We start from the raw sequence: 14761 nt of genomic DNA, 5'->3' as shown, positions 1-14761 counted from the left end.
AATAGACAGGCAGGCCCTGGGAAATAGATTTGGGTCCAGACCTAGCAACACTCCTGTTAGACAATTTACACTTAAGTATAGAGTATCACAGTCTCATTAAACACCCCCCCCCAGAGCATTACATTTCCAAATCAGAACTGTAAACGTTTTAAACATTCTTTGCTATTACGATTGTGTCTGACTGCAGTGCAAGTTTAATATCCAAATGCAATAGCTATTCAACAATACACAAACAATGTATTAAGAATAATTAATCCAGGAACAGTGACAACTGATTCTTCAGAGTCCATATCAATTGTGCAGCTACTCCTCCAATCATGGCAATACTGATGGACAACACTCATAGTAACTGCTTGGACAGAACCTGCATTTCACTGGGACTGCATTGAGTTACAGTGGTATGCTTTGAGTATGCAGAATTGTGCCAATACAAAAATCAATCCCAGTTATAGGACAGTAGATAGAATGCAAAGTAGTCATTTTTTCTATCCCTTCCCCCATCCTGCCTGCTTCTCCAGCAATTTTTGTTTTGCACGAGACTGCAGTTGGGATAATATGCCTGGATGTTATAGAAGGTGGGGGATGGGGGGAGAAGAGGTGGGAAAGAGCAGTAATAATAATAAATTGCATGGATGTTGTAGCCATACTGTCCAACACAGATCATAAGGAATCAACACAGTTGTCTTTCCTTTTTATGTGGATTGTACGAGTACAAGGATCACCTATGTGTTGTCCGACTTTGTTCTTGTGGCATTTAGCAGAGGATAGGATTGAGGTATTAGGGAAAAGAAGATTAGTTTATAATTACATACAGTGACCCTTTCTATTTATTACTTGGTGCTGGGAAGTTACACATAAGCTCCAAGATAAAATTGTCCAGACAAAGGCCCTGTTCAGAAGACACCTTAAACCATGATATTAACAAAAAAGCCTTAACCATCGTGGTTTAAGGTGTCTTCTGAACAGGGCTGTAGTCTTACCTTGGGAAAGCTACACAATTTTAGTTGATACAATTTTTTATGTTTAAAATTAATATTCCAACAATGGTAGGGTATGAAACTATTGAAACAGTATGAATAATATGAACTGTGGGACTGTTCCCTTAGAAAGTATTTCCTATAGGGATGCAACATAATAAAATACTTTTTGGGCTGCAATTCTTTATGTACTTACTTGGGAGTAAGTCCCATTGAATTCAATAGGATTTACTTCTGAGTAGACATACATAGAATTGCACTGTTAATTGACTAAGCATAAGAGTTTAACCATGCAGTCTTATAAACATCTACAGTAAGTCTCACTGGGTTGAATGGGCCTTTCTCTCAGGTAAGCAGGTATAGGACTGCAACCTCAGAACCTGACATTGCAAGCAATTACATGTTAAGTTTACTATCCATTATTGCTGCTATCAGTAAATCCTGTCTGCAATCCTATGTATAGTGTATTAACAATCTGATCTTATATTCTGATGGACATGGGTTTCAGTGCGTTTTTCTTAACCTAACCTACCTCATACAGTTACTGGGGGAGTTAACAAATTCCTTGTATGCTAATCTGAGGTGAGCTACTTGGAGGATGAGATTCATTATTGCATTAAACAAATGGGATGTATTATTTATTTACTTGACAACAAAGAGTCTGTGGCACTTTAAACACGAATAGTTTTATCTAATTGTGTCCATCTGCCACTGATTTGTTTATTTATTTATTTAATAAATTTATATACTGCTGGCCATATTTAAAAATATCTCTAAGTGGCTTACAAGAAAATTAAATACAGTTAAAATATATAATTGCTAAAACATGTATATAAAACATTAATAAAAACATTAAAACCAATTCAAACAACACTATAATTACAAACAAATTGGGCAGCACGCTCACTCAGGGAAGGCCTGGGTAAAGAAATGGGTCTTCAGTTGGTGCCTAAAGCTTGTCAGTTCAGGCCTCCTGGAATACACATACCCAGGGTACTGCAGGGTGAAACTCCCATTGTAGGAGTGGAAGTCTGCTCCCATAACACTGGATGTAGCCTTAACAATTTATTATGGATCGTTACCTTGCCGTGGTGCTGGAGCTTGAGCACCTCAAGGATGCCATGAGCTAAACCGTGAAGGGACACCCAAGACGGGAAGGTCATGGCAGAGAGGTCAGACTAAATACGATCCCTGGGGAAGGTAATGGCAACCCACCCCAGTACTCTTGCCATGAAAACTAAATGGATCAGTACAACCAGAGATATGTCGGTATACCATCGGAAGATGGGACCCCCAGGTCGGAAGATGGTCAAAATGCTACTGGGGAGGAACAGAGGATAAGTTCAACTAGCCCCAGACGTGATGATGCAGCTAGCTCAAAGCCGAAAGGACAGCTAGCGGCCGACGGTGCTGGTGGTGAACGACGAATCCGATGTTCTAAAGATCAACACACCATAGGAACCTGGAATGTAAGATCTATGAGCCAGGGCAAATTGGACGTGGTTATTGGCGAGATGTCAAGATTAAATATAGATATATTGGGTGTCAGTGAACTGAAATGGACTGGAATGGGCCACTTCACATCAGATCAGCACCAGATCTACTACTGTGGACAAGAGGATCACAGAAGAAACGGAGTAGCCTTCATAATTAATAATAAAGTGGCTAAAGCAGTGTTTGGATACAATCCAAAAAACGATAGAATGATCTCAATTCGAATTCAGGGTAAGCCATTTAACATCACAGTGATCCAAATATATGCACCAACCACAGATGCTGAAGAAGCAGAAGTAGATCAGTTCTATGAGGATCTGCAGCACCTACTGGATAATACACCAAAAAGAGATGTTATTTTCGTTACAGGAGACTGGAACGCTAAGGTGGGCAGTCAAATGACATCTGGAATTACAGGTAAGCATGGTCTAGGAGAACAAAATGAAGCGGGACATAGGCTGATAGAATTCTGCCAGGACAACTCACTGTGCATAACAAACACTCTCTTCCAATAACCAAAAAGACGGCTTTATACATGGACTTCACCAGATGGCCGACACCGAAATCAGATTGACTACATCCTTAGCAGGCAAAGGTGGCGGACATCTATACAGACAGTAAAAACAAGACCTGGAGCTGACTGTAGTTCAGATCACGAACTTCTTATTGCACAATTTAGAATCAAACTAAAGAGAATAGGGAAGACCCACAGATCAGTTAGATATGAGCTCACTAATATTCCTAATGAATATGCAGTGGAAGTGAAGAACAGATTTAAGGGACTAGATTTAGTAGATAGGGTCCCGGAAGAACTATGGACAGAAGTTCGCAACATTGTCCAAGAGGTGGCAACAAAAAACATCCCAAAGAAAAAGAAAACCAAGAAGGCAAGATGGCTGTCTGCTGAGACACTGGAAGTAGCCCAAGAAAGAAGGAAAGCAAAATGCAACAGTGATAGGGGGAGATATGCCCAATTAAATGCAAAATTCCAGAGGTTAGCCAGAAGAGATAAGGAATTATTTTTAAACAAGCAATGTGCGGAAGTGGAAGAAGACAATAGAATAGGAAGGACAAGAGACCTCTTCCAGAAAATTAGAAACATCGGAGGTAAATTCCAGGCAAAAATGGGTAGGATCAAAAACAAAGATGGCAAGGACCTAACAGAAACAGAAGAGATCAAGAAAAGGTGGCAAGAATATACGGAAGATCTGTATAGGAAGGATAATAATATCGAGGATAGCTCAGACGGTGTGGTCAGTGAGTTAGAGCCAGACATCCTGAAGAGTGAGGTCGAATGGGCCTTAAGAAGCATTGCTAATAACAAGGCAGCAGGAGACGACGGTATCCCAGCTGAACTGTTTAAAATATTGCAAGATGATGCTGTCAAGGTGATGCATGCCATATGCCAGCAAATCTGGAAAACACAAGAATGGCCATCAGACTGGAAAAAATCAACTTATATCCCCATACCAAAAAAGGGAAACACTAAAGAATGTTCCAACTATCGGACAGTGGCACTTATTTCACATGCCAGCAAGGTAATGCTCAAGATCCTGCAAGGTAGACTCCAGCAATTCATGGAGCGAGAATTGCCAGATGTACAAGCTGGGTTTAGAAAAGGCAGAGGAACTAGAGACCAAATTGCCAATATCCGCTGGATAATGGAGAAAGCCAGGGAGTTCCAGAAAAACATCTATTTCTGTTTTATCGACTATTCTAAAGCCTTTGACTGTGTGGATCATAACAAACTGTGGCAAGTTCTTGGTGGTATGGGGATACCAAGTCATCTTGTCTGCCTCCTGAGGAATCTGTATAACGAAAAAGTAGCAACGGTAAGAACAGACCACAGAACAACGGACTGGTTTAACATTGGGAAAGGAGTACGGCAGGGTTGTATACTCTCACCTTATCTATTTAACTTGTATGCAGAACACATCATGCGACGTGCTGGGCTTGACGAATCCAAGGCTGGAGTTAAAATTGCAGGAAGAAACATTAACAACCTCAGATATGCAGATGACACCACTTTGATGGCTGAAAGCGAGGAGGAGCTGAGGAGCCTTATGACAAAGGTGAAAGAAGAAAGTGCAAAAGCCGGGTTGCAGTTAACCCTCAAAAAAACCAAGATTATGGCAACTAGCTTGATTGATAACTGGCAAATAGAGAGAGAAAACGTGGAGGCAGTGACAGACTTTGTATTTCTGGGCGCAAAGATTACTGCAGACGCTGACTGCAGACAGGAAATCAGAAGACGTTTACTTCTTGGGAGGAGAACAATGACAAATCTTGATAAAATAGTTAAGAGCAGAGACACCACACTGACAACAAAGGTCCGCATAGTTAAAGCAATGGTATTCCCCGTAGTAACCTATGGCTGCGAGAGCTGGACCATAAGGAAAGCTGAGCGAAGGAAAATAGACGCTTTTGAACTGTGGTGTTGGAGGAAAATTCTGAGAGTGCCTTGGACTGCAAGAAGATCAAACCAGTCCATACTCCAGGAAATAAAGCCAGACTGCTCACTTGAGGGAATGGTATTAAAGGCAAAACTGAAGTACTTTGGCCACATAATGAGAAGACAGGATACCCTGGAGAAGAGGCTGATGCTAGGGAAAGTGGAAGGCAAAAGGAAGAGGGGCCGACCAAGGGCAAGATGGATGGATGATATTCTGGAGGGGACAGACTTGACCTTGGGGAAGCTGGGGGTGGCGACAGCCGACAGAAAGCTCTGGCGTGGGCTGGTCCATGAAGTCACGAAGAGTCGGAAACGACTGAACGAATAAACAACAAAAAGCTCTTGGGGACCAGAATCTAGGACATATGCCATAGCACGTTCGTTAGTTTTTGATGTGCCACAAGACACTGTTGTTGATTGAATGGATTAACTTGGCCAGCCCTCTGGAAAATATTCCGCTATTGGGCAGTATGGAAATGGAATGAATAAACAAATAAATTGATTTGAGGTAAATTTTCATATTGTTGTATTAGATCCTGGTGTGGAAACAGGAAACACCTTTTACAGCATTAGCATCATCACAACAACAGTTCTTACAAGAACCTTGTACAATAGGATTATCACCCCCAATATTATAAATAGCAGAGCTGAGGCTGAGAATGGCAAGTATTTGGCAGAGGTCATATGGGAATTCCGAATTTGTAGCCTCTCTCTTTTAGCCACTATGCTCCTCCAGCTCACGAGTCGAAAGCTCGCTTCCCAAATCTCAAGTGCTTTAGGCATCCCTTAAACTGCAACCTTACGCGCTGAACTTGATGGCACTTTCCCAAGTGAACGTGCATAGAGAGGAGGACTAGGCTGCAGGAGACGGCTTCAGTTTGCATCCCAAACCAGCCGAGCCTAAATGCCACGACACGCAGCCCAGTGTTATGCATGTCGACCCGGGAGGGCGGTCAGCGGCCCCAGGGTATTGCGCGGGTCTTAATCCCAGGTAAATACGCAGAGGACGCCACCCTCACTCCTTACTACTGAGAGCCCCGCCCCTATTCCGGGAGGAACTTCCCGGGGCCCCACCCCTGAAGACCCGCCGCTGTCGGTTGCCTTGACAGCTCGGCCTCGGCTCCTACGGAGGGACTCGGGTTGGCCTTGGTCGGGAGAAGAGCGGGTGGGCCGGTTGGCCATTGCGCCTCTCCTCTAGCTGGGAGCAGCCCGGCATGAACAAGTCGGAGATGGCGGACGAGGCTCTCTTCCTGTTGTTGCACAACGAGATGGTGTCTGGGCTGTACCGCGCTGCGGAGCAAGGCGACGGGGTGAGTGAGTGAGCGTTGCTGTTCCGGGAAGGAGCCTGGCGTTTTCCCCGGGTAGGGGAGAGAGGCGGGGCCTGGGGACTGCAGTGACTCTATTGAAGTACACGGTGGCCTGCGGGTCGCTTTAAAGGAGCTTCCCTAACGCCAGAGCACCACCAGGACTCCGCCATAGAGCCTACTGGGCGCCTCTCCTTTCGGAAAGCGTTCACCCTAAGGTGCTGCTGTTGCTCACCCTCACTGCGTGGGGGTTGTATTTTGTGGCCTTGCCCAGGCGTTTCTAGGCTCCGATGGCTGAATGGGTTGGTCAAGACGCTGCGCTCAGTGTCCACAGGCTTAGGGCTCATTGGGGGCATGTCCAGTGATGGCCAGATGGACACTCAGAGTAACGCTGGATTGTGACAAGAGCGGGGATTTGGAGTGCTTCCGAATGGAAGGCTCCTTGCGCTACAATTGGAAGGCATTGTGCAGCAAGTCTGGCTTTTTTCTTCTTCCTTGTAATGATTTTTTTGTGGAAAGAGAAAAGGTGGAAGAAATGTTGGGAAAACAAGGGAGGGTTTCAAGTTCAAGGTGTTGTTGCCTGGACCCCTGAAAAATCCCATGAATGCTATAAAAAGCCAAGTCTGGAAGCACCTGATGCCATCTTGAACACCCCCTCCCCCCAATGGAATTCTGTGTATGGGGCAGGGTGATGGCGCCATAAAAGCCTTCTCTGGAAGCATTCTTGATGAGGTTAGAAATCAGTCCCATTGACTTCCCTGAGTTGTATATCCTACAATTTAACTGAACAAATTGGCTTCTGGTTTTATTATTTTAGGATCCTCCTTTTTGTATTGGTTCACATCCTTATAAGCCACATTGCTGAGTGGCGTTATTTCACCAAACAGGTGAATTGTGCTCTAAGCCTTCCTCCTATAAAACAACCTTCTCTGCTAGGGGCAGCCTGTAATCTCAGTGAGAAAAACTACTTGTTTTAGGGGTTTCGGAAAACCCTACTCTGCCCAGGGGGTGGAAATGACACTAAAACATGGTATTTAAATATGTCGGTCTTTGATGTGGCGTGTATAGTGTTCCAGTCCTTTGGCAAGACCCATCTATAACCTAAAAACAAGATTTCAAGCCTTCAAAGTGTAACACCTTTTATTAGAACAGCAGAGAGTCATGAGGCATCTGAACGATTAACAAATTTATTACAGCTTAAGCTTTTGTAGACCACAATCCACTTCATCAAAAGTGTGTTCTGGTCAATGGAAGGCTATGCATGATATGTTGTATTTGCTACAACAAACTGACATGGCTGTTGCTTTACTTACTAGTATGGTAAAGGGAATGCATACATGTTTCTCTGTGTTGCCCTAAACCCACTATTCTCCAATATCACCATGTCAAATATCACAGTCAACTCCCTTTGGGTTAAACTTTAAAGTTGATGAGGCAAGGGAGAAGTCTGGAGGAAGAACACTTAAGCAATAACTTTAAAATGGATGTGTTACAAGTTATTGGGGTTTGTTGGGTGTTTTTTGTATACACACTTGCTACAAGATTGTCATTTTGTACCTTACAGGAAAATGGACGATGCATCACCAAACTGGAAAACATGGGGTTTAGAGTAGGACAGGGATTAATAGAAAGGTGAGTGGAATGAATGCATAACTTGTCTCATGACATATTCCTTGCCTTTAGAGTAGCAAATATTCTAGCTGGTTTCCTAATGTTCATCTGGGAACAGCATGCACATTAAGTCAATCTCAGAAGACTCAGAAATTCACTAAGGGACTTTGCTTCTAACTTGCTCTACATCAGCCTTTCCTAGATTGGTGCCCTCCGGATGTGTTGGGCTACAATTCCCATCCATAGCCACCATTAGTCACGATGTCTGGCAATTATAGGAGTTGTAGTATAACACATCTGGAGGGCACCAGATTTGGGAAGGCTGCTCTACATTTACACAAACAGTAGAACAAAAGATTGAGAGTGAGAAGTGTTGGTTGTCTGCAGCCTGGAGGGAAGGTTTATGATTTTTCTGAAGTAAAAGACTAATGACGTGAGGAATGTACTAGCTGGTAGGTTGTGAGTTATGACACTCAAATGGTTTGACTCAGAGTTTGGTTTTTCAGCAGCACAAATGCCACTTTCTTTTATTTAAGTTTTTAATGAGAGAGAAAAAGGAACAGAGATAGATGTGGTAAAAAAAAAGGTTCTATGTTCAAATTTTGGAATAAAAGTGGGTCCTTGGTTCAAAAATCTTGAAAAAATATGTTCTGATATATGTAGAGCGCAATCTTACCTTGATAGTCAGCAGCTTCCAAAGCTGGAGGTGCCGAGTGCCCAATGCAGGGTGGCTGGAACACGGAAGTAATCCTTACGACTGTGCTCTGGATGCTCTGCATTTTTGCCTAGATGGGTGGAAAACCACAGGAGAATATAAAAATAGAAATAGACAGTGACTTTTAGATCCTCTCCCCACTGTAAAATTTTGTGTTTAAAAAAGGGCAACTGCACAATAAAAGCCTCGTCAGGAAGCATCTTGTATAAGCAACATTTCTGCACACAATATGTTATCTAAATGTATTACTGTAATTTAACTTATGTGAAGATAAGAAAATGATACTACTACTACTTTGGTTTGCTTTTTCTTAGGTTTACCAAAGATACTGCCAGATTCAAGGATGAATTAGATATAATGAAGTTTATCTGCAAAGATTTTTGGACGACTGTGTTCAAAAAGCAAATTGATAACCTCAGGACCAACCATCAGGTAGTGTAAGAATGCTGAATTTGTAGAGCTCTCGACAATACTGTACATCATTGCTAAGTTGGCATAGAAGAAAGCTGCAAGTAGTGACATTACACATCTGTACATACTGGGTTTATGTTTATAGCTGTGTGTTCTTGTTATAGATCTGTGGTTTGGTAAGTGGAAGTAGTAATTTGGTAACTGGTAGAGGTAGAGGAGAGGTCATTGGAAGGCAAACAGGAATGGGCTACTGTTTTTGGCCTGATCTCCATTCCACACATGGATCAGGATGTAGCTGGTCCTTTGACAACCAGCATTTGCTCGACTGAACAGTTTTAGGCTAGGTGCAAAAAGAGCCACTAAAATTATTTTTAAAATGCAGTTGCATGGTTTAGCTTTGTAGGGAGAGGGGTGTGTTTACTAAACCTACCTCTCCCTCCTGAATGCCTGATTGGCCAGCATACGGTTTAATTGATGGGGCTTCACTTGATTTTCCTATCAAGTGCATTGCACCTTTTTGCACATGCTATGTCCCCAGAAGCTAGTTTTTGTGCATTATGGGTCCTAGATAGATTGAGACAGTAACAAACAATTCTTGCATAAGTAGCCTAGGAAAAGTAGATATGAATGTAATAAAGAAATAAAATTTCAGATGGAAGACATTGATATCCATTTCCACAGGGCATTTATGTACTTCAGGATAACAAATTCCGTCTCTTGACTCAAATGTCTGCTGGGAAACAGTATCTGGAACATGCTCCTAAGGTATGTATTATATCCTATCATAAGTAGTTCATAATAGCTTCAAAACCTGGGTTCTTCATTGAGTTGTAACTTTAAGTCCTATGTATGCTTTCTTCTCTATACATTTTGGGCCTTGCTAGACCTACCTTTGAATCTGGCTTTCAGGCGCGGCGAGCCCATGCTACAATTAGCACGGGCCGTCGCGCCTATCCAGACGCGACGGGGAAAGGAAAGCCCCGTCGCATCCTCCATTTTAAAAAAAAAGATAAAGGGGCCATGTGTGCAGGAGCGCACCAACGAAAAGGTAGGTCTTTTTTAAAAAAGAGGGTTCCCCGCTCCCCCCTGCCCCGATTTCCCCCCATGTCTGATGCCCCCTGCTCGCCCACTTGCTCGTCTGCCCGCTCGCCCCCCCCGCTTGCTCATCTGCTCACCCCCCCCGCTCGCTCGCTCGCCCGCCTGTCCGCTCGCCACCCCTGCTCGCCATGTCCGATGCCCCCTCCACCACCACCCCGGCCGCGTTCTCCCCCCTGGCTCCGCTCTTCCCCCCCCAACTCTCCTGCCGGGTCCGCTCTTTCCTCCCCCAGCCCCCATCACTCCCCCCCCGCGATTCCTTTGCCCCCGACCCGATGGGTACAGCGCTCCTATGGAGCACTGTGCCCAGTGCATGGCTTCTCCCGGCTACTCGCGAGTAAGCGAGCAGCCAGGAAAAGCTGCGGAACCAGCTAGACTTTCTGCAGCCCCGGGCTCAGCCCGGGGCTGCGGAAAAACCGGACTACAAGTGGACCCGGTTATCCCGGGTCAAGGGAGGGTTTAGCCCGGCCTGATCCCAGGATCCCCTGTGCATCATCTGCACGCACAGCAGGGAGCCTGGGCCTCGCACAGGGCTAAACCCTCGTCTAGGAAGGCCCTTTGTGGGGACGGGACAGAATTGCATTTGTTCATGGGCTGTACTTCACCTCTGGTTCGCATATAGTGTGATCTTTTCATCGCTCTTTTTTTACTCTGTGTAGATATGAATTATAGCAAGTTTGGCATAAATTCTGGAAAGTATTCTATCAGTTAATTGTATACTAATTGTGTGCATGCTAGTGTCCTAGGGCTCTCAAAGAATGTTTGCTTATGGGTCCTCTGTGCATGGAGGCAGAGCAAGGGTAGACATGGTTGGGCACCTGCTGAGGGCCCATGCCCCAGCACTGACAGGAGCCCCCTGGACCCGCTCCTCCTCTTCATCATTGCTACCTGCTTGTTCACCTGTCTCCCACTCTGGCCCAGACGATGGTGGTGGTGAGAAGGAGCAGTAGATGCCCCTGCCTGCTTACTCACTGGATCTCTGCCTGTTAAGCAAGCAACTGGTAGTAATGATGAGAAACAGGAGGAGGAGCAATAGTAGCTGGTGACAATGGTGCAAGAAGGTAGATTAACTGAGGGAGGGCCCCCACTGAGGGTAACTTGTCCAAGGCCCTCAATAACTTGGAGCCAGCAGTGTGGAGGCATATTCAACTTGTTCTGGAAAGAATCTCCCCCCACCAAAGAATAAAGTTTTCAGCTTGGGGTACTGTGCTCTGCTGCCAAAACATAGGGGGAGAGGGCAAAAAGGAAATGGCTGGGGAGGCACACCCTCTGAATGGGGTGGGGGAACACCAGCCCTGAACTGGTGGGAACAGTAGGAAAAGCTCTCCTGCCGGCACAACCCAAACAGAGTCTAGGATTTGGCAATTCTTCTGTCTTCCAGGACCAGATAGAATTGCTTTGTAAATAAGTTCATGTTTAACTTCCTCAGCATAAACTTCAAGAGCTGTTGAGAATGTCATGCAAGTGATTTTAACATTAGATTTTCATTTTGTTTGATCTGTTTTAATGTATTTTCTAGTATTTGGCATTTACTTGTGGATTAATTAGAGGTGCGTTATCAAACTTGGGAATAAAGAGTATTGTGACAGCTGAGGTATCAACAATGCCTGCATGTAAGTACAGTTTGTATTAGCAAAAAACTAACTGTGTATTATCTGGTTCTTTCACTTGAGCAACCAGTTATTCAGTGCATAGCCCATAATAGGATATCAGCGAGACAAATGACTAATTATTATTTACTATTATTTATTAACATCTGTACACCACCTTATTTACTAAATAGCTATCAAGTTAGCGTACAACAATTTAAAAGAATAACCCCCCTGCAACAATAAAAACAAGAATATTAAAAGCAGTAAAAACTACAAAAGTTGCTCTTAAAATACCATTATGAGGAAGCAAAAGCACATAGCTAAAGCAAAATTGAGGAGTTCAGCAGGAAATAATATGTGAGGTGGCAATTGAGCTGTTGATGTTTGCCTAGAGCTGCATGCCTAACAGGACCAGATTTGCTCTAGCTACATAGATTTCCAAAGCCCTGACATGGATGTCATGCCAAAGTCCTCTGATTCTTTTTTTTTCTGTATGTCTAATCAAGCCAGGTGTGCTTGCAGTTTTTGGAATGCAGGAGTAGCTAATGAGACTTCACCCTCCCAGAAGTCACTGAGGGTTGCCTTTATGCATAACAATTTGACCTCAGAATTTTTCATTAGCAATACTCAAGGAACTACACTTAAGCCTTTGTGTTGAATTTGGATTAACGTAAGGCTATAATCCTGAGCATTTCAACTCAGTTTGACACCCTACATGCTTGAACCCTATACATATGCTTGATGATGCATTTTAAAACTTCACTTGAAGGCTGCAGGACTGAACACAAAAAGGAATGTGCCCCATTGAACACAATGGAACTTACTTCTGAGTATACATGCATAGGATTTTGCTGTTATACTCTCAAATGTAAGTCTAACAAACTAGGAGCTGCAGAAAATGTAATCATTCAACTGAGGATAAACAAGGGCTGCAGTCCCATACTTCTCTACTGAACTCAATAGGCCAGTTTACATTATCAAAATAAACCACCTTGGCTTATTTAAATTGCAGCATATGTCAAGCGCATGCAGGGCACAACTTCCATAATCACTGCCCAAGTGTGGCTTGTGTCATCTGAACCTGGGCAGCATGGCTTGTTGGAGAAGGAAACAGCCCTCCAATAATCCTACAGCAACCCTTGGGTTGTTGTTTCCCCCTGTTGCCTGGGTTCGGAAATGATGGAAATCGTGCTCCATGTGCACCGGGCACATGCTGTGATTTAAATAAGCCACCTTGGCATGTGCCAGGTTTAAATAAGTCACAGTGGCTTATTTTGATCATGTGAACCAGGTCAGTGGGATTTATTTCTGAGTAGACAGGTAGAGGATTACACAAACTATATGTACAAATAAAATCAGCCCAAACCCATCATATTGAAAATTGGACAGATTTGGTTAAATATAGTTAGATGTATACTCTGCATACTCTCTGTAGACTGACTCCATAACTCACACTATACAACAGACAACATGCTAACCCACCATAGGTAAATAACTGTAGACCATGGGGCCTCAATTTTGTAAACCACCCAGAGAGCTTTGGCTATGGGGCAGTATATAAATTTAATAAATAAATAAATATTACAAATTGTAGTAAAAGTTGTTCTAACTGTACTTCTTGAAGTAGATGAACAGTTGCTTCTAGGTAAGGTGGATGTTCTGTAACATTTTTTTTTTGTTTTCTCTGCAGGCAAATTTCAGGTGATGATTCAGAAGATATAAACATGTATAAAACCAGTCTCCTGCTCTGTAAAATGCAAAAATAAACTGTATATTTTATTTATAAGTATAGTTACATGAAGTTGTCCTACTTTGTGTAAAATTACAATTTTGCCAAATACAGTAGTCTAACACACTAATTTTCAAATATAACCAATAGCTTTTGTTCATAGCTTATCCTTTAGAATTTTAACAATTAGTTTTGTCTGTTTCCAAGAAGATGATGTATTTTAGAAGTTTGTAAACAATGGAATGAAAACCTTGATTAAATGTCCAGTTCTAGTATCTGGTTAATGACATAGTATTTTGATCTGGCAATACAGCATTTGTTCAAGGCTCTGATCCAGAGGTGGGTTTGGCAAGCTCTTGGCAGGCAGGTAGTTAACTCCTCTTATTTTAACTAAGGGCACAATCCTATGTGGATTGCTGGCAGCCTCTGAACTTGGAGGTTGCCAAGTATCCAATGCAGGGCTGGCAAACAGCTGATGCGATCTTCACCTCTGCACTCCAGTCACCCTGCATTTCTGCTAGATGAGTGGTTTTGCCTGTCTAGTTGCAGTGCCTTAGATCAGGAGGGAAGGAGGCTGGAGTAGCTATAGGAAATGTTGTATTGCAGCCGCCCTGGTCTCCTCCCCACCCTTGGGAGTGTGCACTTTTCCCTATCTCCACACTACGTTTTTTGAATGCAGAGAGGTAGCTGGTGCAGTTCTCTGTTGGTGGGGAGGGGGCGGAGAGAGTGGTTTCCTGGAGCTCATGAAACCGAACTATTCTATGCTCCTCCAGATGCTAAGGGTGCAAACTATCTTTTCAATGAATCAAATGTACATACATCTTGCCCAGCTCAGGCTGGTCTTTGCCACAGCCACCACCTGAGCATGCAGTAGCAAAGCAGGTTCACGGAACATTCCTAAACTGTGAACCTGGTTCTTCAAGGGGAGTGTAAACCCATCTGGAATAGACCAAAATCTTTTTTCATGATCTAGTTGTACTTACTAGGGCCACTTCCATCTTGTCTGGATTAAACTTCAACTTGTTGGTCCACATCCAGTCTTCCAGATACTGCTTGTGTTTTTATATTTTTAGTCTTCCTGGAGCTAGATGGAAAAAGGAGTGCTGAGTGACACCAGCACATTGAGGATATTGTACTCCAGATCTCAGAGTCATTTCATTTCATGTAGATATTAGTTATTTTTTTAGTTTTTACACCACCCAATAGCTGAAGCTCTTTGGCTATTGGGCGTTATACAACATAGGGGATAAGTTTAAACCTTCTGGGCAGCAGTGAACAGAAGTCTCCCAGCACAACCTTCTGAAGCCACCATAATATGGTGTTCCTGATTCCAATCCCAGAAAGGCAGCCCATGATACCATGGTTGATGTTATCGACAGCT

At 43.4% G+C, this 14761-nt stretch overlaps 1 protein-coding gene across 1 annotated transcript; it reads left to right on the top strand.

Moving 5' to 3' along the window:
- Positions 1-5994: 5994 nt before the first annotated feature.
- On the top strand, positions 5995-13652 carry TRAPPC6B (trafficking protein particle complex subunit 6B). Its single transcript, XM_063117832.1, has 6 exons — positions 5995-6233; positions 7792-7859; positions 8868-8985; positions 9646-9729; positions 11579-11672; positions 13342-13652. Exons 1-6 carry the CDS (start codon positions 6138-6140, stop codon positions 13371-13373), a joined length of 492 nt encoding a protein of 163 aa, XP_062973902.1. The 5' UTR covers positions 5995-6137; the 3' UTR covers positions 13374-13652.
- The last annotated feature ends 1109 nt before the right edge of the window (positions 13653-14761 follow it).

Source organism: Elgaria multicarinata, chromosome 2 (genome assembly GCF_023053635.1).
Source record: "Elgaria multicarinata webbii isolate HBS135686 ecotype San Diego chromosome 2, rElgMul1.1.pri, whole genome shotgun sequence".
Taxonomy (NCBI): Eukaryota; Metazoa; Chordata; class Lepidosauria; order Squamata; family Anguidae; genus Elgaria; species Elgaria multicarinata.
The sequence above is the reverse complement of the archived record's forward strand: the minus strand, read 5'-3'. Positions and strand labels throughout refer to the sequence as shown.

Bases quoted from the DNA above. Each gene is read 5' to 3' on its own strand.
- TRAPPC6B (XM_063117832.1), top strand. From the start codon at position 6,138: ATGAACAAGTCGGAGATGGCGGACGAGGCTCTCTTCCTGTTGTTGCAC. The intron at 7,860-8,867 runs GTGAGTGGAATG...GCTTTTTCTTAG, and splicing joins GGACAGGGATTAATAGAAAG to GTTTACCAAAGATACTGCCA. The intron at 8,986-9,645 runs GTAGTGTAAGAA...CCATTTCCACAG, and splicing joins ACCTCAGGACCAACCATCAG to GGCATTTATGTACTTCAGGA.